The 25,978-nt window shown below is 42.4% G+C and overlaps 3 protein-coding genes, 2 long non-coding RNA genes and 1 other non-coding gene across 7 annotated transcripts in view; 5 read left to right on the top strand and 1 right to left on the bottom strand.

Moving 5' to 3' along the window:
- Positions 1-3,849, top strand: part of LOC117448470 (Fanconi anemia group I protein-like) — an 8,975-nt gene extending 5,126 nt beyond the window's left edge. Inside the window, 11 exon segments of the mRNA XM_034085784.2 lie at positions 28-79; positions 160-287; positions 963-1,028; positions 1,133-1,229; positions 1,341-1,525; positions 2,187-2,246; positions 2,322-2,381; positions 2,503-2,577; positions 2,741-2,836; positions 2,967-3,068; positions 3,153-3,849. Of these exon segments, the coding sequence (XP_033941675.2) occupies positions 28-79; positions 160-287; positions 963-1,028; positions 1,133-1,229; positions 1,341-1,525; positions 2,187-2,246; positions 2,322-2,381; positions 2,503-2,577; positions 2,741-2,836; positions 2,967-3,068; positions 3,153-3,215 (984 nt within the window). The 3' untranslated portion in view covers positions 3,216-3,849.
- On the bottom strand, positions 3,290-20,095 carry polg (polymerase (DNA directed), gamma). 2 transcript variants are annotated; one of them, XM_034084768.2, is made up of 24 exons: positions 19,707-20,095; positions 18,542-18,548; positions 10,717-11,204; positions 10,278-10,473; positions 9,930-10,097; positions 9,696-9,842; positions 9,487-9,566; positions 9,188-9,370; positions 8,932-9,074; positions 8,712-8,835; positions 8,405-8,632; positions 8,178-8,295; positions 7,232-7,315; positions 6,878-6,991; positions 6,626-6,786; positions 6,492-6,545; positions 6,284-6,401; positions 6,056-6,191; positions 5,355-5,601; positions 5,127-5,249; positions 4,823-4,991; positions 4,312-4,520; positions 4,047-4,207; positions 3,290-3,381 (listed from the first exon to the last, which is right to left on the bottom strand). In XM_034084768.2, exons 1-24 carry the CDS (start codon positions 20,015-20,017, stop codon positions 3,317-3,319), a joined length of 3,834 nt encoding a protein of 1,277 aa, XP_033940659.1. In that variant the 5' UTR covers positions 20,018-20,095; the 3' UTR covers positions 3,290-3,316. The 2 variants fall into 2 exon arrangements, with proteins under 2 accessions (XP_033940659.1, XP_033940658.1); XM_034084767.2 differs by lacking the exons at positions 18,542-18,548; positions 19,707-20,095 and adding an exon at positions 12,064-12,162 and having other exon boundaries at positions 10,717-11,314.
- On the top strand, positions 12,402-12,474 carry trnar-ucg (transfer RNA arginine (anticodon UCG)). Its single transcript has one exon. It is a non-coding gene; the product is annotated as a tRNA-Arg (tRNA).
- On the top strand, positions 12,639-14,389 carry LOC117447845 (Golgi apparatus membrane protein TVP23 homolog A-like). Its single transcript, XM_034084770.1, has 7 exons — positions 12,639-12,723; positions 12,858-12,940; positions 13,230-13,374; positions 13,524-13,613; positions 13,693-13,821; positions 13,912-14,034; positions 14,132-14,389. The coding sequence occupies exons 2-7, from the start codon at positions 12,861-12,863 to the stop codon at positions 14,156-14,158; spliced, it is 594 nt and encodes a 197-aa protein (XP_033940661.1). The 5' UTR covers positions 12,639-12,723; positions 12,858-12,860; the 3' UTR covers positions 14,159-14,389.
- Positions 16,027-19,698, top strand: LOC117447846 (uncharacterized). The gene is made up of 3 exons (XR_004552278.2): positions 16,027-16,157; positions 17,612-17,797; positions 19,564-19,698. It is a non-coding gene; the product is annotated as an uncharacterized lncRNA (long non-coding RNA).
- LOC139434054 (uncharacterized) lies at positions 19,778-25,978 on the top strand. The gene is made up of 2 exons (XR_011643452.1): positions 19,778-19,868; positions 25,712-25,978. It is a non-coding gene; the product is annotated as an uncharacterized lncRNA (long non-coding RNA).

Here is a 25,978-nt window from a genome sequence, read left to right as displayed (position 1 = left end):
TCCCCTAACACACGTTTACATCTGCAGTTTGTACAGATGATTACGTGGACTGTAAAGATCTGCAAGGAGACCAGTTTTGGTGAGTGGGGGTGGGTTAATGAATCTTTGCGTACATGCACAGTAAGGGGGGTTCTTCTGAGATCTGTTTCTCTCTTCTAGAGGATTCTGCTTTCTCCAAGGGTCTGCTGTCTCTTCTGTTCAGCCTGCATGTTCTCTACAAGAGTCCTGTGAGCCTGCTGCTGGAGCTCTGCCAGGACATCCACAGCCAGCTGGGGGACATCGATCAGGTACACACACACACACACACACACACACACACACACACACACACACACACACACACACACACACACACACACACACACACACACACACACACACACACACACACACACACACACACACACACACACACACACACCTCTTTCAAAACAATCGCAAGGCCCAGGGTAGCATCAGTGTGTATACTTGAAGAAAAATGATTAAAAGGGATTTTGCTTAAGTCATGTATACAAATGATGCACAATTATGGCATGATATTATGTTAGAGCGAACTTACAATAGAGTCAAATGTCTTAGTTGCACAGTTTAGAACAAAAATCCTTTCTCTGGCTCTCAAGGCTTGCATATTTAGAAACAGCCAGAAAGACAACAGGTTGTGTGAATTAGGAGAAAGGGTGTCGCATCTTCTTCTGAATTGTGAAAATCGATATACATTAAAAATCTGTTCAAAATCCAGTTTTGCTGCTCTAATAGTAATAATATTGAATCCTTGTTTAATTTGAATGCTAACAAGTTGGCTACCATAGGTTTAAAGCATGATGTGAAATAAACGACTACATGATAAATAATTGTATTTGGTAAGCCTGTTTGGGCTGGGCGTACACATTGAAGTGAAGACACGATGTTCTTCTGGGTCAACATGTCACTTTTTGTCCTGCCTTGTTTCTCTGTGCGTTCAGGATGTAGAAGTGGAAAAGCAGTCTCACTTTGCCATAGTCAACATGAAGACTGCGTCCACAGCCACAGTGAGTGTTTTTACTAATCAACCAGAAGCTCCTGGTGTGCTGCGACATCAGTATCTCAGAACGTGTTTGCTCAGCATCTTCATCACTGGAATCTCTCTTCCCAGCTGCTGGTCCTGTCTCAGGTTGACCGAGTGCTTGATGAAGTGGACTGGCTGATTGCCAAAAAGAAAAGCCAGGCGCCCGCTGACACACCGGGTCCTGGTAAGTAAGCTTTTTCGCACAAACTCAGTCGGATTAATGGTGAGAGTTGGGAGAGGACAGGCGTCTCCGTCAGGGAGTGGCACTGAAACTTGTGATGTCCCTGATGTGTAGGGGGGGCCACCCAGACTGCGGGCCAGCAGGATCCCATAGAGAAAGCGGTGACGCTGCAGCTCGGGACCCTTCTGACGGCGCTAAACGAGCTGGTGCAGACCGCCCTGCTGCCTGGCTCATGTACCATCACCCTGCTGAGAGACCTGAGCCGCACCTACACCACCCTCACCACGCTCGTCAAATACGTGCGTGTCCACTCTTTGACCTCAGTATTAATAGATAGATTCATTTTGTCATTGTACAGGTACAACGAAATTACAATAAACTCAAGGTGCCAACACGCGACAATATAAAAACAACAAGACACTATAAAAACAATAAATTGGACTTAAAATAGACATGATGGGGAATATGTACATAAATAAATAATAAATTAAATTGCACGATTCCCCTCGTATTGCACGGAAGGCTTATATAATTTAAATATTAGCAGCGTTTAGTGCATATATGGCCCTGGGAAACTCGGGGGGGGAGTTCACATGCGCCGTGTTATGTATGGCTGCTGCACCTCGCGGGAGCGTGCACAGCATAAAGCCAAAACTCAGACATTTCAATGATTTGTACGGCACAGTTAGGTTTGGTAACGGTATGATTTCCTTTTTGGAGGGCATGCATAACACGGCATAACACCGGAGCCTCGCTGCGGGGAAACGTTGGCGCTGTTCCGAGTTTGTTCTAATCTGTCAAAATGACGGACTGCTTTCAGATTTGTCCGTCGTTGTTAAAAGAAATCCGTCATAGACGGAAAATATTCGGTTAACGCGACCTCTGTGTGGATCCTTGAGGATTTTGTAATGTAGAGTTTGTTGAGTGTGACTTTGAATTTGTCCCAATGTGTTGCTTTAGTACATCCAGGTGTGTGCCAGTCAGCCCGGGGGAGCACTGCCGGCACGCCTCGAGAAGCTGGTGAGTCAGAGGTTTTGTTTATAGTGTTAACGTTATTACTTCAGGTGTCACGGTAATAAAGTGTTCTCTGTGCAGGTGAAACTGTCGGGCTCCCACCTCACGCCACAGTGCTACTCCTTCATCACTTACGCACAGGTACACTTCAGACGGGTCCCTGGCAAAGATCCAGGTTTTCAGGCTCATCGTCACTTCCGTTATTCTGAACTGTTTGAGATTATTTACAGCAACAGGAAGAGCTGATGTGTTTTGTTTTTAGAGTGGAGAAATGAGCGTTGGAGGGGCAGATGACAAGAAGAAAAAGAAAAGAAATGAAGTGAACACTGCTGCTTCTGTAAGGACATTCAACTCGTAACATTTAGTTCCTGATTTATGTGACTTGATAAGAAAAGCAATACATTCACAATCTAACAGTTTCTTTATTGTATCAAAAACAATATATAGATACAATGAACAACTTAAAACAAACTTCAATTCCTTTTTTTCTCCCTCGGCAGGCAAAACTTCTGCGTGAAACAAAAGCCATTCCTAACGTAATCTTCAGTATAGAACAGTACGAGAAATTCCTCATCACACTTTCAAAAAAATCAAAGGTATGTGAGCTGAAATATACAGCTCCCTGTAAAACAGATCAATGGCTCCTTGAACACTGTTGGTGTGTTGCTACAGGTTCGGCCACTCATGTACAGTGTTTCATCAGCAGCTGTGTATTTCTCTGTTCAGGTCAATCTGATGCAGTACATGAAGTTGAGCACCTCGAGAGATTTCCGCATCAACCCTGCTTCTCTGGACGCAGCTCTGCAGGAGCAGGACGGCAGTCAGGAGGTCAGTGCACTCTGCAGCTACAAACGGGTCTGTCATCCTTACACATTCACACTAATGGTTTCACTCTTCATCCATCTCTTGTAGACCAACGAGTCACAGGAAGCAGAGGAGAAGGAGGAGCCCAAAAAGAAGAAGAGGAAACAGTGAGCTAAGAATCAGCCTCACTGATGTGGAACTTGCGCAGCTGCTGAATGGCTTTAAGTCGTGTGTTTGAGCTGTTCTAACTAACAGGCTTCTCCCACACAGTGCTATCTCCCTCTGTCCAGAGAGCCTCTAGTGATGTCCAGTATTTGGTAGATGTCCAAGGCCTCACCTGTGAAAAGTTTGCACACTTGTATTAACACTCTGGTTATGTTCCTATAGTTAATTTTATATTCAAGAGATGTTTTTTCTAAACCATAGGTACATGTGAATTGTTACTGTCACTTTAAGTAATCCGTTTCCATTATATACAAAGAACAGTTGTGTATATATATACTACATATAGCATTCCCTAAGATGCCCCCACTTGCCTGAACAAAAGAAGTGGATACATGGTGTCCAATGCACATAAATGCATCCCAGAGAGAAACCTAGCTTTGTTTCTAGTGCTCTTGTTTTCTTTGTTATTCTGTTCACTTAAACAGTTGTTTATATTGTATCTTGCATGGCATTTTACCAAGCTACAAATGTTGAAGTATTTTAATGTTATCTGCACAAATTTGTCAAGAAAATTCACAACTCAATTTGTATGCATGACTTTGTAAAAGCAGTGCAAATAAACTGAAAAGGTAAAATGGCATTTTAATAGTTGTTATTTTGGACTAATTCAATAGGCAAAACTTTTTTTTTAAAGATGTTCTAGATTATTTGATATTTAATGTGCTGTTAAAGGTGCACGTGATTCGATTGTTAATTAACCCTTTAGTTTTCTTATGCACATTGTTTGTATCACACATTGGTATAAATGTAGTAAAGGCGATGGTGTGCAGAACTCACCAGGCGCTAGGCCGTATCTTCTCTCAACACCTGTGGGGTTGGAGGGGGTCACACAGTCCATGTTGACCTCCTTCCTCAGACACTGGTCAATGTCGACGGCACTGAAGAAAGCGACTGACTGGGGAAGGTCCTTCATGTCTAACGCATGGGCGAACACGCTCCTGCAGGAGACACAAGCACACACTCAGAAAAGCTACCATGTTATCTGCCTTTTCTATATTGGATATATTCTAACAGGAGGATGAACACCCAGCTGGGAGCAGACCTTGTGAGCAGGTTTGTGATCTGGAGAGCCAGCGCTGCTCGGTGGCGGTCTTCGCTGCAGACCAGGTACCGCACCTCGTCGTGGATGCTGATGCAGAAACGTCCATCGATGTCGTGCTCCTCCAGGAGCCACTTCATGGCCACCAGCATCAGGTGGAGGTAGTCCACCGCTGAGCTCTGCACCACCCAGTTCACTCTGCTGGTGATGAACTGACAAAGCAAATGTGAAAAAAATCTTACTTTAAAAAGGTATATTTTGTTATTCAGATTGTCAATTAGCAGTAGTTATGTTCCTCATCCAGTTAGGGAAAGATACAGGCATTTATATGTTTTTTTTTATACAGTTAATGATTTAAAGATACTTGGCTTTTGACAGTAAAAAGGCAATACATATATTTCATTACAAATCTCAGAAGTTCCACATGAAAAAAGGGGTTTGCCTGCTCACGCTAGTTAAATATCACCATGTGAATTGGATTTATGTTAAAATGTTATCTTTGCCGCTGCCCCACCTCATTCTTCACTGCCTCAGGCTCCAGGGCTCTGCTGATCCTGCAGCCTAGAACCGGAGTGGCTGGCTGGGCTGAATGAGCGATCCTCTCCAGCTCGTTGAACATACTCGACTCCGTACCTCCCGCCCACAGGCGTTTCTCCACCATATCCCACCTCTTCCGCCGAGAGCTGAGGGGTATGAGGAACACAGAAAAAGCAGAGGAATATGGAGAAACGGAGCACTTGGGAGAACATGGAGAACATTTTGAGACAGTGAAAAGGCTCCTGACAAGTGTTAGTGTGATGTTTAACTTGCTCCCTTACCACTGTGAGGCCAGTCTAGTGATCCTTCTTAACTCCTGCAGGGTGACACTGTCTTCTTCCTCCCTCTCCACCTCTATATCCAGTTCATTGACCAGCCACTCACCCTCCTCGGACAATTGGTACCTGACAAAACATCAACACAAACATGAAGCACTAGTGCTCAATTTCATCGCACAAACGTACTAAGAATACAACTTTTACCACAATACAAACTATTGTTGAGCGTACCTGCGTATGCCCTTTGTCAAGGCGTACATCTGCATGGCCTTACTGGCAGCTTCTGTCTGATCGAGCCGGTGGTTGAACTGCATCAGCAGCCTCTCAGCAAAGGGTTGTCCCGCTCCGTAAATGCGTCCGTAGTTGAACACCTTGGCGTGCTCTCGGCTGATGCCCACAGTGTCTGCAGTGCGGCTGTGCAGGTCGGTGCCCTGACTCTTCTTCCCCTGCAGGGTCATCCAGCCGAACGCTGTGCAGCCTGAACCCAGAGAGACACAAGATAAACACATTCTGTCTGTTGAAACTATTACAGATTATACAGATAACAGATTTTCGCAAACCTTAATATGTTGTTAACAGTTCCCCCCCAAATCCCAAATACATATTGTTCCTTTTACCTGCATGTTTACGGTGTGAGTTATCTAGTGATTGAGATAGGGGCTGTCTGGACTTCTCTGCCTTTTCCCTTATAATCAAACCACCAAAAAACATTTAAAATATCTCCTTCCAGAAATCCTGACTAAAGATAATCCACAAACCGTGTTGAGAGCAGTTTCATGTAGGAACTAATATCTTTCTTCCAAACTAAACCCCCCAGCCGTATTACCATCTGCGAGTCCGTACCAAAACAATCTAGATTATTTAATATTGCTACAGGTTACAGAACAAAATATAGAAAGAACTTCAAAAGACTTCAATAGGACAAATCTCACCGTGCATGCCAGCAAAGTGAGCCTCTCCGAGCACAGCAGCGATCCACAACTCTTGAGAATCTACATCTGCTCCCACCAGGTGATATCCAGGGGGCACCTGCACCATGGCCTTCAGCTCACTGCCTACCCGGTCCCGCTGTGGACATGAAATAAACTGTTAATAAGGAACATTCCTCTTCTGGCTGGTAACTGCACCTCAGTTCTTGTGATATCGGCTTTGTCTCTTACCCGTGCGTTACTGGCTGTCAGCCATGTTGGCTCCACGGCTCTGCGTGTGACGGTTCCAGCGGTGACGACCTGAGGTAATATGGCCCCATACTGGCCCTCTTCATTAAACTCTTTGTGTCTTTAGGAGACAGGGAGGTAGTTATAATGAGCAATGACTATTATCCACAATAAGGCGGATTAATAAAGAATATAGATATGCAAGACAAACCTGCTGACAGTACGAGGGAGCTCCCCCTTTCGCAGCCACAGCACCATCTGAGAACTACAAAGACGGCGAAATCATATATTGGCCATCTTTACGACTACAAGATGATTCACTTTATGGTGGAAACTGATAGGTACCTTATGCGTTTATGGGCATTCCTCCAGAAGGACATCATTTTGTTAATCTCCAGAGCTCGTGTAGCGTTGGTTCCACCATGTCCGGCCCTGAGGGTCCCATCCTCCATCTTGGACAGGAAGTCTTTTGAAAAGGGACTGCCAACATTGTTGTGATTTCCATCCTGAAACACATAATTAGTCAGACGATTAAAATAATTCAGTGAAGGGACAATGCGTTGAGCTAGGTTTTCAGGAAGAACAGTGAAACTCTACCTTATGAGGTAATTTGAAAAACCAGCACCCTGGAATATCAACATCGCTGTAGGGACCGTTTCCATGTTGATAATGGCAGTGGCTCTCCTCTGGGACGTTATGTGGATCTTGAAACTGTTGTTGATACAGAATCAAAATGGTGTCATACAAATAATCACAGATGATGTATCATTTCATCACTGCGAGACAAAACATGTGAAGAATAGAAAGAAATACAAGCTGCATGTTAGACCAGATAGTGCCGTTCAATGTCATCAAGGCTATAAAAGGAATGGAAATATAGAAATAAAGTACACCAATGTATTAAAAGTGCTCTTGATACAAAGTCAAAAAAGCCATGACCATTTCACTCACCTTGTTTGTCTTCTTCTCCCCATTTTTCATCATTCTGACTCCATTTTCTTCTGTCAGACTCTCCAAGGAGCCAAACTCCTCCACCTTAAAATTAGATAAAGAAAAACACCTATGCCATCATGTACATTAAACATTACAGAGACCCTGGGCCTGATTGATCATTGATAATGAAGTAGCATTGATACAAAACTAACACCAAGTCGATATAATACACATTTCAGAGCCAAAACACTTGATCCCGTCATTTACATAATTTAAAGGGGACCTATCATGCAAAATGCACTTTTGTACGTCTTTTATACATGAATGTGTCCCCGGTGTGTCAGGGAACTCACCAAGTGTCAGAAAACACAACCCTCTCTCTTTTCCTCCATACCCAAATCTCTAAAAACGGGACTGCAACGGAGCTGATTATTATTTGAATTGTTCTGATGTCAGAAAAGGGGTGCTCCGCCTATATGGGCAACTCTCCACCTATCAGGGGAATGAGAGACCGCTCGAAAGCGCTGGAGACGCTGTAGTACATATGCCAGACCTGTAAGTGGCGCTGTAGTCTGCCAAAAAGCAGAATCAGCCCTTGCAAAAACAGGGCTGTAAAAGAGCGAAATGAGGCATGGCTAAAATGCATGATCTGTTTGTTATTTTGAAAAAAAAACTTCACAGACATGTTTTATATAGGTATGGCCCTACAATATATGTTTCAAATATAGCATGATAGGTCCACTTTAAAGAAAGTAATTGAAAGTCATGCAGCATTGGTAACTAGCTGTTATGGTTGCTCTAATTGATAACAATGTATGTACAGGCATTTTAATGATTATGATTTTAAAGTTATACAACATTTCTCTTTATATGATTTCTAAACAGTGTAATTTTGGATATTTATGAAAAAGACAGCCTTTTTGTCTATACAAGAATGAAGTAATTGTAATATGAGTGTTTGCACCTTGGCCCACACGGTGCTGTCCGTCCACACAAGGTCCTCTGAAGGGTGGCAGTCCTGATACTCAGGCCGTGCTTTGCTGTTCTGCTCACAATACTCTCTGTAAACACTCTCAATAGCTCTGAAAGACAAAACAAAGCTTGAATAAACACACATCCTATGCTAACCACATGTAAAATCTCAATATTAACTAGCTCTTGTCTTGATGATGTAAGCACAGAGTAAGGTACCTGTGAGGGCACACAGGCCCTTCCCCCTCCTCCTCCTCTGACACCAGGTTATCCCTTCGTCCAGGCACCAGGTAGCCCCAGCCATGTTTGTCTGTGTAGTGCAGGGGGAAGCCATCCCAGGTCAGACCCATCAGCTTAGGAGTGACTCTCATCTGTAGACTGATGAGGTTGGCTCCCGGGGACCAGCTGTCCTCCGCAGACATCTTCTCACACAGTTTACGGTACCAGCTGCAGGACACAGTAAGTACCATGTCGGATGAAAGATATTAATTATTTGATGGCTCTGGGTGCTCGTGAGTGACCTTACCCTGGATGTCCAGGCAGATGCTGTCTTCTCTTAGGAAGTTGACTCAATGTGTCTTTCAGCTTCTCCACAGCCAGCCTGCTGGGGCAAGGGCCTTCCGTCTCCTCTTCAGAGGGTGGGCCTGGGTCTAATATCACAAATTAATCATCTGCTCTGTTATTTTTAACCTGGAATTGTTGTTATAGTATTTTAAATCATACTTAAACAGGATCAATGCTTTTACCTTCTTCCAAGTCTGGAAGTGGAGTACCAACTTTTGTTTCTGCTTCCTTTTTGGACTTTTTATTTTTGCTGACTGGTACTTTCTTCACCTTGAACTCCTGTACATCCCACTCAAGATCCCAGAGCCAGGGGTCTTCTTTATATCTAAAACATATATACATTTACAGACAATGTGGCTGTTTTAATACAAAGCATTTTCACTTTATCACATACTTAAAGCCAACACACAGCCAAAACCTGGTAGATGCTCTTCTCACCTGTCATCCTGCAGCAGCTGGCAGGCATCATCCGCTAAAGTCATCAGAGATTTCTTCATCTCTCTCTGTAGCTCTTCGTAAATGTCCTGAGAATCTTCCAGGTAACGCCCCCAGTTTTGATTGACAGGGAGGTAGCTCACACCCATCTCCAGCATCCCTGCGAACGTCACTGGATGAGGGCACCTTAAAAAAGAGATTGCAGTATTATGCAGAATCGCAGACAGCGCAATGTTACAAGCTTTGGATAAAAATCTATATAATAGTGAGTAGAAAACGTTTGCTTGTTGGGATTGACTTACCTCTCCATAAAGAGGGGAAGCTGTTCTGTGAAGACGTGATGTGTGGCGTCGACGTCCATGGCGCAGTACTGCATTAACTCCTGTAGAGGTCAGCAAACCCACATGTATCCGTCTGTTCTTCATGATGCATGCAAATCGTTTCTAGGACTTACTGAAACATTTTGCCTTTGATAGGACATCTGACATAGGATTCGTCGCGAACATCTTACCTGGAAGTTGTTCCTGACATCAGCCATGCTGCCCTTCACAAATATCTCTCTGGCCTCTTTCTTCAGTGGCGATCCTCCCACATACAGGGCATGGACATCGGCCAGGTTGTTAATGCTGCTAATATTAACCCAGTCCCAGGAGCCGATCTGTTACAAAATACATGTCTCAGTGAGTTCTACTAATGACAAATTCCTAGAGATTGCAGGTTTTAACTTAGATATGATGGCACTAACCGCTGGACCTTCCCGTTTCTGTCCAGCTTTTTTAAAGTGTTCCTTGACCTCCTGAAGACCCCTCCTTTTACCCATCTTATTGGCCATCCACAGTGTGCGCTGAAACCCTGTCAGCCCAGAGATGGCCATGTGAAGGCTCATGGTATCCATGAAGCGCACCTTAGAACCCTTTAGGGAAGAAAACACTTTTATGTCATAAACATACTAATGTAACTCATACAACAAGTATCATACAATTGTACAATAGAGATTCATATTGGAGAAGGAAGGGGACAGAGGGTTAGAAAGGTCAGTTGGTAAAGAGTCGAAGATGTAACAATAACAAAAAAACACTGTATGAATACTGACCTTTAGTAAGTATTGCTCCTTAATGAATGTTCTGTCAAAACTGACATTATGGCCTACTATGAGCCTCTCCTTCCACTGACCTCCTGGTGGGCGGGCAGAGTTGATCGATGTCTCCAAGGGGATGAGGTCAGCTAGCGTCAACTGGTTTGACCACGAGTACCGCTCTTCAATCAGACGCTTACTACACCAGGAGTACCTGGCAAGTGAGAAAATGTTTCCATTGCTGTTTAAAAGGCTGTAATTGCATTATTTTGTTATTACATAATAATAATATCAGTAGCATGAAATGGTCCTAAAATGACCATAACATTGTTAATCCCAATTGATTTCTGCGACAATGTATTGTTCAACAACACTAGTTATTGTGACAGGCCTTATAATGCCATTCATTGCTTTTTCTCCCCTTCACATGATCTTTACACTTCTTGTTGTTCCTCACCAGTTAGTGGGAGACATAGCAACAGCCATTGTGGGACACCTTCCCTCCGCCATGCACACCTCCACATCAAACACCAGTGCAGTCTCCTCTGGGAAATCAACCTTCTGACTCTCCCCATCTGGCCCATAGCGTGTCCAGCCGACCTCCCAGCTCCACACCTGAGGCATGGCAGGGATCTCCGCCAGCTGCAGCTCGGTGGCCGCCTCAAGGTAGGGTAGATTTTGCTTCTGGGCCAAGATTCGAAAGTGCTCGTCAATATTGTTGCCATACATTTGGGGAAGCTTCAGCTCCACTTCAGGCAGCATTGAAGTTTCCTTCCCCCACAGCTGATGTTTCTGCAGGTGCCTGATGCTGCGCTCCACTTCCTCCTCTCTGTACTCTGGTTCCTGCCCTCGGAAGATCTGGTCATGGAGGTTCTTTGACAGCATCTGAATGTTCAGGGGGTTCATGCGGTTCTCCGTGGACTCCTCGCCCTGAAGAGAATGAGGCTTGAAGGAGAAGAGGCAGCGTTGACATCTCCATTGTAGAGGGATGAGAGTCCTCTGCAGAGGAGAGCGCAACACATGCAGCATCACCTCATGAGAACTTCACACTAGAGCTGCAAGACATAGAGACAACATCAAATCAAGTTTTATTTATATAGCACATTTATAAACGATTTTTGGTCGAGCCAAAGTGCTGTACATATAAGAAAAATAGCCTACAGTAGTGACACTTTACAGCTAATACAACAGCACAGATTGTTCAGAATATCAGTATGAGAAAAAACATCAATGTTATGTCATGATACAATTTATCCCAGGTTTGTCTCACATGTAATGTAATGATAGCCACAAACTGGGAATAGATACAGCTATACTAAGGTACTAAATAGTAGGGATACCGATTTGAAAAAAATATATTATTTGATCATGTATTGTGAGTGTACTATTGTACAAAGGCTGTAAATGTCTTGGTCAAACAACACGGTTACAGATATTTCACTCAAATTAAGCTAACTTCTAGTCATTTGCAATAGAGCCTGTTTAACCAGGTGTGTTGAATGAACATGCTTATCACACAACTTTTACATTAACGCTAGATATACGTGTACTGGAAACCTGGACTAAACGCTAGCTACTGTAGGATAGTTACACACGCAGAAACACAGACACTTTGCTTTTCTTATTTGGTTTAATCAACTGAAGTTAACCCCAACCTGCTAACCTATATTTACAAGCATTAAACCCATGCCCCAAGGGTACTGGTGCTAGTTTTCTGAGCAGCCAAACAACATAAAAGCTGTTATATCCTGCACTAGCCAGTGTTTTAGCTAGACTATCGTGAAATAAAGAATAGCAAACTCACCCGATATGTGCTATGAGGTATAATGTTAAAGTTATCAACCATAATATGTTTAAAAAGTTCCACAACACATGAGGTTGTAAACTAGCATGGTCCAACCAGAGCCATGTAATAGAATTCGGTAGTATAAGAAACGGAGCCTACCAGCGACCCCAAGCGGTCCGGATGACTGCATTGGTTTTACTATAACAAACAAATAATATGAATAACAGCATTGTTGGACGTGCAACAGATTTGTACACTAATTGATTATTCACAACTCAACATTATCATAACTATCATCATGACATTTGTAATTCTTTATATACAAATTGTAAACGGTTCCAACATGGACACAGCGTGGCCGCGTGGCCTAATGGATAAGGCGTCTGACTTCGAATCAGAAGATTGCAGGTTCGAGTCCTGCCGCGGTCGCATTTTTGTAATATTGTGATTAGGATGACTATGTTTCGTCACAGTGTTCCCTTCAGAAAAAAGGCATACTGTTGACATAAAGCTGATTTAACTGCTACGCAATTGACACAATTGTGGTTGCAAATTCAGCGCATTATTGTATTTGATGTGGATGTAATAACTGAGGAGGCAGTGTGTTGGTGTCGGTCTTATTTCACTGTAACACCTGGCTTTATTCAAGCCCCAGCTAGCCTACGCTTTGCCCCAAAGGTACTTCGCTTTGAATTACACATCTATGACCATGCATATTGGTATTTCCTGTCTAGCTCTAGATGTGTTGTGTTTGTCTGTATTGTATAAGATAGGATGATTTCATTCTGTTGTGTTTTGTCATTGCTTGTCAGAGGATGGCGGATGACACGGAGGATGTGGAGCTGGACTTTGCTGCTGACGAGCAGGAGAGGGCGCGGAGAAGCGCAGTCATAAGGTGCGCTGCAGGGGATGTTTACTATATGGCTTCATTCACTTATTTGTTTTGCACACAGTATGCTACTGTTTACAATGTGTTAACTACATAGCTATCTAGTACATTAGCCTGATGTGTGGCACATTTGTTGTGTTAGCCTTTTACAATTTGATTCAAAGGCAACCAGTCTTAGTAAAAGGTCCATCTTTGCTGTAAGCTGCAAGACAAATTGTCTCTGCTAGCTTCAATTCTGTCATTGGCATGTGTATACAGGATCTTCATCGTTTCTCATCCTGAACCTTCTTTTCAGACACCCCCTTGCCTCCTTTTTCCACCTGTTCTTCCGGGTGGTTGCCATTGTTGCCTATCTTCTCAGTGACTGGATCAGCGAGAACTTTGCATCTTGTTTTGTGCTAATCATCACTCTGCTCTCTTTTGACTTCTGGTCTGTTAAGGTGAGAGGTTGTGCAGGTCAGCTGCTAATTAATTCCCCTATTTTCCCTATGCCTAACCCCTTCCTTGTCCTCTTGTGCCCTTCAGTACTGTTTAATCCCCTGCTTTCACCTCTCTGGTTTTGATTCCTCACATTTGTCTTGTGTTTCAGAATGTGACTGGCAGGCTGCTGGTCGGCCTGCGCTGGTGGAATCAGATTGACGACGATGGGAAAAGCCTCTGGGTGTTTGAAGCCAAAAAAGTAAGATATTGTGTGCCATTTTGAATGCAGAAAAGCATTTAGGTTTTACACATTTGAACATTTCAATGTATGTGTGCAGGCCTCCCGCGGCAATAACATAGGGACAGAAGCAGAGGCCAGGATATTTTGGCTGGGTCTCATCATCTGCCCTCTCATATGGATATGTTTCTTCTTCACCTCCCTGTTCTCCCTGAAGATTAAATGGCTGGTGAGACACAGGTTGCTTGTGTGCATGCCCTGCATAGAAGCACATCACATAATGCCCCTCTTTAAATTCATCATCGTCTGTCTTCCCCAGTCACTTGTGGTAGCTAGTATTTCTCTCCAAGCGGCCAATCTCTATGGTTACCTCCGCTGCAAGGCAGTGGGAGAGGATGGCCAGCATGCAGACTCTTTCACGGGGCAGCACCTCCTGCAGCGTGTGAGTGGCTGACTGCAACATTTAACATGAACATTTTCAACATCTCAAAGCTTATTAAAAATGAACATAAACTCACTAATAATGTATCCTCTTCCAGCCAGACATCATCTTTGGAATACTGTGAAGATTACCTCGGTCCGTAAAGCCACTCTGCTGTGTTTGTGTGTGTTTAAATGTGTGTGTCTTTGAGTGTGTTAGCGAGTGGGAGAAAGAGATAGATAGATGAGAGTTGCCTCATCTCCAAAGTTCCCATTGCATACTTGAATGGCTGTGTGCCTTGTGCATGCCTTATGCAGCTGACTGTTCACTTCACATGATGCCCATGGATCAGTCTGGCAATTATGTCAATAAAAGAAAGTGCATTTTAAAATACGTTCCTACTTTATTGTTGGTTGTTCACATATTTGCAAAATGATTGCAAAGAAGTACAACATCATGTAATACAACTGCTCAGATTAACAATTATTATTCATACATCATTTGAAATCATATAGGCTCAGTTCATTTAAACATTTTTTATTCAGTTAATAAAATGTAGTTATTAGTATACATGTAATGTATTAATGCAGATTATACTATCTAACTCAAAAGTATTTTTAATTCCGAAAATAATCTGGTGGGGAAAATTGGCTGCTTTGTTGATCAAGACAATTCCAAAACCTCCAGAAATGTTTCTGCTTAGTGGTCAAACCATTAACAAGAATAACTGTTAGCTAATGTATTGGAGCCTATCTCTAAACTGGAATGCTGTCTCATAAATAATCCGACCATATCAATTCTCTGAACCAATTAGCTCTTTTTGTCTCATTAAAATTAAATATTAGCGTAGCAGCGTTGTGCCGTAACTATTTGCAGCTATAAGCCATGGAATTACTTGTATCCATTTTCATTTTTGTTTCACTGTGGTTTCTACACGTTTTAAACTTTTTTTTTGTCCTGACCGTCCAGATTTGGAGGGAAATGTTTATACTTGGCCGTGGCCCCAGAGACTATTAAATAGCGTGGCCCCCGTGATCTCAAGCCACATACTAGCTAGCTTGACCTCAAAGATCTTTTATTTGTCGAGAAAACTCAGCTGCCTGCCTCTAGCCGTTAGATGCCCTGTGAGTTGCATAAAGGGCGGAAATTCATCTATTGAGCTGACTTTTCTAAACTTAAAAGAGCCTATTGTACTATATGCTATAGGCTACAGAGTATTTTCCAGTGAATAAAATATCGATCACAGGTAGCAACATTTGCATGCCTCTGTTACCAGATGTTTTTTTAATTGTATTATCATTACATTGGATTGAGCCTAAGTGGATACTTTGGAAGTTGCAAATCTTACTTTACCTGCATAACAAGGCAGATGGGCAACATTAGAACAATTACTTTGCTCATGTAAATCATATTCAATCACTTTTCTGAGAAAATGTCAAGCAAGCTCAATATTGAACATGTGAACAAACTGCAGAGGCACTATAAGACTTGTGTAAGATTTTAAATATATTCCTTATAGATAAGATAAGATAAAACTTTATTTATCCCGAATGAAATTGTTGTGCCAGAGTAACACAAATGCAATAAACACAGCAGCACAACAGCAAAACTACACTAAAAGTGCAATAAAAAGAGCAATTACACATCTACAGAAAACATGAAACATAGAAACATAGATGGTCACACAATCAATGCAATTATTAGCAGTATTTAGTAGTAGTAGTAGTAGTAGTAGTAGTAGTAGTAGTAGTAGTAGTAGTAGTAGTAGTAGTAGTAGTAGTAGTAGTAGTAGTAGTAGTAGTAGTAGTAGTAGTAGTAGTAGTAGTAGTAATAGTATTGGTGTTGAAGAAATTGCAAAAATATTTAGAAAACTGTGAGGAGTGAGACGTCTTGTTGACGCATTCTTTGGTGCTCTGTGATTGGTCAATACGCCGCCCTGGCATGACGTCAGTGCGGAGCGAGTAGAGGGAGCGCGCAGCCCTGAGGAGAGGCAGAAGCTGGAGGATTGAGGATGAAACCGGACTCACCTGAGAGCAGCTCTCCACAAGGGCCCGATGTAAACGCAGAGAAAACCATCAGGAAAATTCATAACGACCTAAAGTTTAGGACATTTCTCTCCAGAGTCTGCTTTGCGTCTCAAACAGGTAAGACACGCGCATTGAAATACACATTAGGCTATTTTTAACGTATATTTTAACGTGCTTTCAACCTGCTGTCTTGCCGTGTCCATGTGTCATTTATGCGGAACATTTAGGGGCACATGACATGCATGTTTAGTTTACCTTTTGTTTGTGTTTTAACGTGATGGCATAATATTCAACCACCACCACAAACGCCCTTGATTTTCATTTAAAATGAGGGTACGTTGTTGGTCCCCAAACAGACAAAACCCCTTGTTCTTCAAAGTGCTAGAATATTACACCACGCTCCTCGTTCATTATAATGACCAGTAACAAATTGGTTTCTGTAATAGCTTTTGGGGATAATCCTAGTGGTGTGAAATAGTCTAGTTTTAGCAGAAGTAGGCCAATTGCAACTCTCATTAAAAGTAGGGGATTCTTTGCCCCGGGAACACCCAATTAATTAAGCTTATTTTAACCCAGCTCCATTCAAGTAGATTGTTTTAAAGACTCAGCTGTGAATCTCGGCATCAGTCAATCTGCTGCATCAAAGAAACGCTTCTTTATAACGCTGTCTCGGGTTCATGGTCATGCGATCGTACAGACTTTTCAGGCAACATATTCTGCCGTTTTATCTTCTATTATACCTGTTTACATGTATAGTTACAGGTTTTAAGTTTTAAAGGCTATATTTATGATTTTATAACAATTAGTCAGGGTGTGAAATAGCACAAATCATTCATTCTTTCCAGATAGTCTTAATGTGGCCTTACATTAAAAACACCTCGTGTAAAAGTAAACATTGTTAGATAACAGATCTGCAGAATACAGCCTACGAATTGTATGTAGGCTATGAGTATACCTGAAGGTAATATTTTTGAATGCATCTGAGCACGTGAAATGTGACCTGGTTGTATTTCAATTTGGTCCTTTGCCAGTTTAAACTAGATTATTAAAGTCTCTCCGGGGTTTATATGAATATAAATAATAAGTTTCACATATGACTCTTTGTAAATGATGAAAAGGCTACAATATCCGATTTCTTATGGAAATAAATGGGATGTTAATTGCAATAAATGCTAATGCAGGGGCCTCCCACACATTGACTTCGGCCTATACAAATTCTTGTTTTTATTTTCATACCAAAGCCTAAAGTAATCATTTTATATTTTTGAAGGAGGCTGTTCAAAGCTACAATTCAACCAACAATTGAAACTATTAAGAATTACCTCACTAAGACATTAAACAGGCCTTCTACGAGACACGTTATTCATCACAGGAATATTTGACGGCAGGTTGATTTAGTTTGTCTTCTTTAACCAACACAATATGTGTTAGCCTACATTTTAACAAATGTGATCCAACTATTTTCCTCGTTTTGTTCAATTCTGCTATTCTCCGTGCGTAATTTAAAAAAACTGCTTACGTGTGTTTTGAAATATTTAAGGCCTTCTAATCCATTTCCATCCTCCTTCCAGATCAAATCAGCATGACGTCGGGGTACAGAACGAGATTGTGAGGGGCTCTGTTTCTGTCTTTGGTTATCTAGCTGTATGAGTTTTAAATACAGCATAAAGCTAGATAACCGAAAGTAGAAACGACTTCCATAACGTTGAGTTTATTCCCGAAAAAAAGAGGACTCCTCAGGCTTTCAACTCATGAAGGTAAGGAAATAGTTTTGCTTTGAGGTTTTTGATAAAAACGTCAATAGCCTATATAAATAGCATAATACTGTCTTTAAACGTTTTATAATAAACTTTGATGGCAGATTAATGGTTTGCAAAGCCATATCCTTGCAGTACTTTAAAAAAAAAAATCTGTTTATTGTATAAGTCACCTCTTACATGAGTAAGGGTTCTTTTTAAGTAAAACAAAAATCTAATATATGTAGAGAAAATATGCCCCAAAAAAAACGCAGATTCAAATGTTTTACTTTTTTTGTTACAGTCAATAACTGGCCCTGTTGGGGGGGCTCTCCATTCAGACCCCTGCAGCATGGTGCTGAATATTAAACAGGGCGCTCGATGGGTGAAGGGGAATAACTTCGAATGTAACTCCAAAACCTACTTCATTTTTAAAAAAAAAGATTTTTAGGAAAAGAGTGAATAACATTTATTTTAAATGCACAAGGTCAATGTTGGGTCTCAATACGCTTTCTTTCACATCAGACAATTTGACTTGTCATATTACAAAAAGCACGGGTTTAATTCATAAGATTAACGGTGGCTCTGTTCTATTTAAATGCTCCAGAAAGTCATGATGGTTACAACAGAACCCTGAAACTGAAGCAGAGAAATGGGATTCAGCCATCATTCATTCTATTATTTACACCTGGGCTTTTTCCATTGTGACACTTGACAAGTGTCTTCTGAAAAAGGCCGACCACATCTCAGAGTGTTTATTCTCACCCTCCTGCTCACCTGCAGTAAGTGAAAAACAGTAAAGCTACAGTCCTCCAGGATTTCTCTCATCTCTCGAGGTTCCTGCTTAGGGACTCACACAGTGCTGCAAAGACAATATTTATATGTTTAGAAAGCAGATCCTCCTATATTCATCATTGTAAAGCATACTGCTTTATTTATAAGGAGATTTTTCAATTTATGATGCATATAAATGTCACCTTTTTGTTCAAAAGAAAGGGAAGGCTACTGCTTTGTCCAGGTACTAATGGCTCTAAGACTGCTAATGATGCAGTTGAGTGGTGTAGCTACCTACACACACAGGGTTAAGAAAAACACTTGGCGTCTGTATTTAAAGCTGTAGCTAATCTTGGAGCCTTTGGGATACATTGTGTTTTGCCTCAATGGGAAGGCCAAGGCCATGCTGTAGACAGGAGATGAACTTTTTAACTTGGTACTTGAGCACTGAGCAGTGCATACGCTCAGCCCGGAGAATGCCACTAAAGCCTAAAGAGCACGAAAGTAAGATGAGTTTTCATTCACTCTCTTAACTACCTATTGCAGTACAGCTCACTGTCAAACCGGGCTAATTGCTTCGTTTCACAGCGAGATATTGGATATGTGAAAAGGCCGTGGTCCGAGTCTTTGCCTGTTATAGGTAGTGTGTCAGCATGGTGCGCCTCCTTAATGAATGGGAGTAGAAACACTTGAAGCTTTATTTATGGGATGGTCCAAAGCCATTCTTGTTCCACCCTGTGTACATGTATAATGCAAATGTTTCTTTTTGTGCTGTTATTGTAAAAACACTTACGCTCACACAAAAACAAGGGTGCTGCACTGTGAATTGAAGAGCTAGTTAGAGATGTAAAAGTTGTATTAACTTCTTACTACTACTCAGTACTCAAATAAAGTACTGCTGGTGTAAATGAAGAAAGAAAGCTGTGTTTAGCTATACTGAAAAGTCAAAGTGCTGACTGTTCTTTTCATGTTTTATTCCTCTGTTTTCTCTCCTCCATCTGCTCTTGCTACAGACTTCCGATTAAAATCATTGAATGAACGCTGTTTCCTGAAAAGAGGGCAAACCATCGTTAAAAGAAAACGAGGAGAGAGAAAAAACGGTTGGGCCGGAATTGCCACCTCCTCCTCTCCCCTCCCCCACTCTCACCCTTTTTGCCCAAGAGCCTCTAATGCCATCTGCACTGCCAACGGGGGACACTTTGCCCGTGCCAGGAGGCGGACAAAGAGCCTGCCGGATCCCTGGAGTATGGGCGTGCTCAGAGGAGCCATCTTAAGAAACGTTGCCGCGAAACCTAAAATGGCTGGGCTGGCATACGAGGTGAGCTGCATTATGGTTTTCTGTTGGGTACCAGTGGTGATGATGGTGGTGGGCAGGAGGTGGGGGTGTGATTGTGTGATGGGGGAAGGGGGCAGGAGGAAGGACGAGGGAAAGAAGAAGAGTTTCCCATTTCCTCCCCAGTCACACATGGCCTCTCCCTTCTCTCTTCTATCTTCTGCTCCTGCTAATTAGCAGTTAAGGGGTGATGTGAAGGGGGAGGTGGGTGAGGAAGGGTGGTAGTTTGTGGTGGGAAAGGGGGAGGGGGGGCTAGGTAGCAAACAAAATTAATGAGCTGGCACTGGTTGAAGGAAAGCTGCCATCCTCTCTCGTCATGGTGCTTCTTTACTCCCCAATGCACACCAAGCAGCGCTGTATGTCGTGTTTCCACGTGGCAAACCATGGAGATTCATCCAAAAAAATGCTTTTATTATTAGATTCACATTAGGATATTTAGTACAGCATCTTAACTATCTAAGTTTGAAGAACCCCTTTGGGTTAATTCTGTCGAGGAGAGGATACCCGGAGGATTCCTATTCATGGAAAAGCATTATTGTTTTTGAAAGAAGAATCATTACAATCTCTGATTATGTTTATGACTAAGATATTTGCTCACAAAGCAGTTCCTCGTGTGCTAATTTCCGCACTGAAAATCAGCAGTTTACTATATTTATATAATGGTGTTCATCAGAGCCATCTAAATGGCTTTTTAAAAAACACTTTAAATACTGGTTATATGCTTGGGCTTGTGTTTTCTTATGCATTCAGTCCTTAACATTTTATATTCATTATAACTCTGTTTAAAAGCAATACATTCCAATGCTGCACACGTGAACTTTTACACACACAGACTAAAAATGTCAAACATCACGGATGTAAACATTTCCCATTCTTCCAAAATCTGCCAGCCACTGCCAAATATCAAAGCTCCAATTCTACACCACTACTATCCCTGTAACCGCTCTTTCACACACACACACACACACACACACACACACACACACACACACACACACACACACACACACACACACACACACACACACACACACACACACACACACACACACACACACACACACACACACACACACACACACACACACACACACACACACACACACACACACACACACAGAACCTGGGAACGCTGTTAATCTGGAGCTGCTCTGTAACCCTGGTGGCTCTGTCTGCAACCTGAAGCAGAAAAAAGAGACACGTGAGTATGTGTGTCCAGGGCCAACATGTGCAGCTGCAGTGCCTGTGTGTTAATGAACAGTGCCGTGCGTTTTCACATTATCATTCAGCCCCGCTCTCTCGCTCTTTCCCCTCTCAATAGCTGTTTAGTCCCCCATCCCCACCCCCACCTCCGCCCTCCGTAAGGGCCTGCGTTCCCACCATTGTGGGAGCTGGTGCTGCGGCAGGCCTGTGCTGGGGGGCAGGGTGGGAACGGCCCTCCAGACTAGACATGAGCAGATGCCTGAGACATTAGACTGTCGTGCGGATCACCGGGGTCGGGTGAGCCGCTGAGTTTTAATGTGTGAGCAAGTGTATGTGTGTTTGATATGTGTGTGATGGGGGGTGGTAGTCCAGGCCCTGGAGTGCCACCTGACTGTTCATTAGTCTATTCAGCCTCCTCTGCATGTCTGAAAGGCATGTAGATGCTGTTCTGAGAAGCATTCACTGGCATTAGAGATGCATTCATACATGATATGCATATAGATGCTCAGGCCTGTCACACAGCGGATCATGCCTTAACATTAGATTCTATCAAACACGTAAGGCAAAGACTTATCAGCACCACAAAGGTGTATTTTCTTCACATTTTACACAGGGAAAACCTGATTTTATTTTACCCAGTGGGCCCATCATCCACCAGGTACTTCTTTATCTATGCTCAATTTAGCAGCTGGATATGATTTGTCCTTCCTGCAAACACAATCTACATATTTGTATCTCTGTCACGTGGTAAGAAAAGACAGCCATCGTGAAAATCTCCCACGACAGTTGTGTATCACCGAGAATGACTCAGCTGAGGCGATGGGTGTGCCTAACAAGCTGAATGATGTAACCCCGTGGATAATGATTATTAATGATCCTCATACTGTACATGTGCCTCCACACTATATGTAAGGCATGCTCAGCCCACATGTCAGAAGATTATTCCCTCTTTTTATTCATATAAAAGACTCAGAACTGTCTTTATAATTGCATTTGCGCTGCTCCTCTGTGATATACTGTAGAGCGCACAGCTTCAGGCAGATTTGTCAGAAGGGAGAAAGCAAGGTGAAGCAGAGAAATTAATCTTGGAGGTACTGTAGCTTGCTATGCTACGTTTCTGTTGAAGAAAACAAAGGGGCAAGGGGGTGAAAATGAAGTCAAACTACAGATTGGCTTGTCAAGAAAGGGTTAAAGACGGTGGAGACAAATACTATACGTGTATGTAAAGGAGGCACGAGAGGCAGGTGTAGCACACGGGCAGCCATGTTTGAGTCACCAGTGTTACCTCTGCGTTTGCTGAGCATCTGTCAGCTTGTGCATTGCCATGCTATGCTAAATATACAGCCTGAAAGGTGTGTGTGTGTGTGTGTGTGTGTGTGTGTGTGTGTGTGTGTGTGTGTGTGTGTGTGTGTGTGTGTGTGTGTGTGTGTGTGTGTGTGTGTGTGTGTGTGTGTGTGTGTGTGTGTGTGTGTGTGTGTGTGTGTGTGTGTGTGTGTGTGTGTGTGTGTGTGTGTGTGTGTGTGTGTGTGTGGAGGTCGGTCTGCAACTGTATGTGATAGCTGCGGCAGTCGACAGAGACAGCGTGGTCAAAGAGAGGCGGTGACTGAAGGAAATCCGTTACTAAATTACTAAATTACTATTTATAGTATTTGGAGGATGTAAAATGAGACACATGCACACAGACTTTCCCGGATCTTTAATTCTGATGCAATACGAAGGTTGACATCACATTAAATCAATTCAAATATCAAGATGAGCTTAATGTGATGTTGTGTTCTTCATAAACACTTTGGTGAAACTGATTAAGAGTCTGGTTTTAATCTGCTCTGAAACAGACAATAGTTTTCCATCAAGATTGTCTGGACAGTGAGGTCAGCAGCTTTGACTCCCTGTCAGGAGGATTTAGGATGTAGACGTCCCTGAGTTTCCCTCTGCACGCTACAGACACAGTGACTTAGTGATACATTCTTCAATATCTTCTTATACCTTGAAAACTGACAGAGAAATGTTTTTCCACTCCAGAAAATAGATGATTACTTTCCTTTGCTTCTTCCCTTTCTCCTCTGTTATTCATTATGAGCTATGCATTCCTTTTTACCATGTGAGATTTTCAGCACAAGGTAATTATTATGTGTGACATGATAAAGTGACAGTCGCCGCCACCCAGTTTAAATTCTGTGCTGGTGAAGCAGCGTAGCCATAGTAGATACAAATGTTAATACTATATAGCTCCTGGGTTACCTCTTAGGACCCTCCTCACTATGTGTAGACTCTATTAATGTTTTAACGGCTCTGCTGTGATGGATAAAGCCCGGCTCACCCGCCGCCCATAGTGTTGGCTGGAGTCCAATGTGGGTCAAGCGAGGCTCATCTGGTGTGTTTTAATGCAACTTTGTCCGAGACTAATCTAGCACAAAGCCTGACATTAAGTATCTTAGAGGAAGATGGAGAGAAGTTTCGACATCCCAGGCTTTTCAGATTACGTCTGTTGGCTGTGGTGTCCCTGAGTAGGGGTCCTGTATGCTCCAATGAAAGTAGAGGAGAATTAGGTGACTTAGCCTTTAATACAGCAGCCTTTGTAATCACATCAGGAGAAGATGAGAATGAGGAGTATTAAGGGGAATCCTTGGTGTGACCTCATTTGTACTCCTTTCCTTATTCTCCTGGTACAGTACATGCATTGGATACGAGGGTGGAAAGAGGAGAAAAGTTGGAATAAAGTCGATGATACACTGAAAAAACTGAAACGTTGACTTAAATCAAATGTATTATGTATATTAGGTTCAACTTAATATTATGGCTTCAACTAACTTAATACAGTTAAGTGAAATAGTTGACATAATACATTTAATTAAAGTCAATGCTTCAGGTTTTTTCAGTGTATACGACTCCATCACGCAGTCAGAAATTAAGTTCAAGTTCATGGGTGCAGCAGCTCTGTCTGTGGCCACCCTGGAGGAGGAGGAGGAGGAGGAGGAGGAGGAGGAGGAGGAGGAGGAGGAGGAGGAGGAGGAGGAGGAGGAGGAGGAGGAGGAGGAGGTGGTGGATGGAGGTACATAGCCTTTGACCTCTGTTAGGGTTGCTATGGGAAAGAGGCCGGCCGGCTCAGTAATGTTCGACTGAAAAGGCCGAACTGTCAGAGCCGTCCAGCAGACGTCAACCCCCCACCACACACACACACACGCACACACACACACACACACACACACACACACACACACACACACACACACACACACACACACACACACACACACACACACACACACACAGACTCAAACCCTTTCACACATGCTCACAGATGGCACGGGCCAGCTTGGGAATGTTAGCTGCGAGAGAACGCTTTATGTTCATCAGACACCATTATAATTCATCCAGCCGTTAAAGTGACACATTACCAGTCTGCACCTCTTCCTCAGTTCAGACCCACTATTGTGTTAAACCATTTGTGTCTCATTTTTCAACCTCATCCAACACATCTCAACACCCATTGTGTGTGTGTTGGCGCTCTTGACTTGTGGGCTTAGAAAACACTATTGACAAATAGTATGGTTAAACAACTCTTGTCAGAAAAAACCCTTTACCACAAAAAAGATTCGCAAATAAATTATAACTCTAGTCTTAAACTAGACTAGATTGTTCTGTGTCCCACACCTACACTTTCGTGTCTTATTTTCTGTTATCCATCTGTCTGGATAAACTGCATGTATAGACATATATATGAATAATCAGTTTTATCCGTAAGTTACAGAATATATTTCTGTCTGCTTATTTCCAAATTGCCAGTATTTGATGCTTTAGTGACTGCATGTCGGAGAGGGCATGCAAATCCAGTGATTGTAACATGTGCATGTTTCCATGCCCTGTCTGTAAATGTGTGCAAGTGTGTCCTCATTTAAGGTTGCATTCATTAAGGGGAGGGGTCTCGGGAATAAAAGAGTGTGTATTTGCATACGCTGCATGCTGTCTGCAGAGAGGGAGCAGTCAAAAAAAGATATCAGAGGTGGACAAAGAGAACGAGGACAAATCCTTCATTGTGGGGTTGGTGGGAGTAAAGGCTCGTCTGAATTGGGGAGTGGGTGAAAATTGACAGAGAAAGAGTTGGGGCTGGTTCCCTGTGGGGATAAAAGCCTTAAGATCCCCCCATGCACACAGCCTGAAAATGGGAGAGAAGAACAACACGCAGAGAGTAGGGGCCTGTTTCTACAGGGCATGAAAAGGAAGTTTGTTTTTCTGAAACACTGTGTACAATTTCTGATGTACAGAACTAAAAACAAATGCACAACAACACATTCTGTGTTGTCAAAAAATACACGTCAGCATTTTCAAATAGCCAAACTAAAGTTTTCAGAATCATTATTACCGTTTTCATACTGGGTGATAGACACATCTCAATATATTCAGTGTTTATGCAGTACTTTAGAAAGCTTTTTTTTTTGCAAGTACTTTATAATCTCTGAAATGCTTTACGGATTAATATTTAGATTTTATTGTGAATGTTTTTTGTTCTCGTTGTTAATGAAGTTACATTGTCAATACTGTCTGCTCCTAGAAACATGTATTATTGTTGTGGAAAACAAATCTTTGTCCTCTTGCTAATAATTCCCTTTTATGTTTTTCCGCAGGATGGGACAGGACCTGCACGCCTTTCTTTATGAACCTGCTGTTGGACCTTGTGGACCAAATGCAAAGATGATGTCAGCAGAGACACAATATGATGTCAGATATTCAGCCGCCCAAAGGGGAGAGTCTTACGAGATGTTAAAGAACCGTATGCCTAAAATGCACAACTAATGCTTGCTATGCATATAAATACCATGATTTCATGTCTATCAACTCATCATGATTACCTATTATTTTCAAAGTTGCAAATAAAAAAAACTTTAAATGTT

The sequence above is a fragment of the Pseudochaenichthys georgianus genome, chromosome 6 (genome assembly GCF_902827115.2).
Source record: "Pseudochaenichthys georgianus chromosome 6, fPseGeo1.2, whole genome shotgun sequence".
Classification (NCBI taxonomy): domain Eukaryota; kingdom Metazoa; phylum Chordata; class Actinopteri; order Perciformes; family Channichthyidae; genus Pseudochaenichthys; species Pseudochaenichthys georgianus.
Note: the sequence above shows the minus strand (reverse complement) of the source record. Positions and strands in the feature narration are given on the sequence as shown.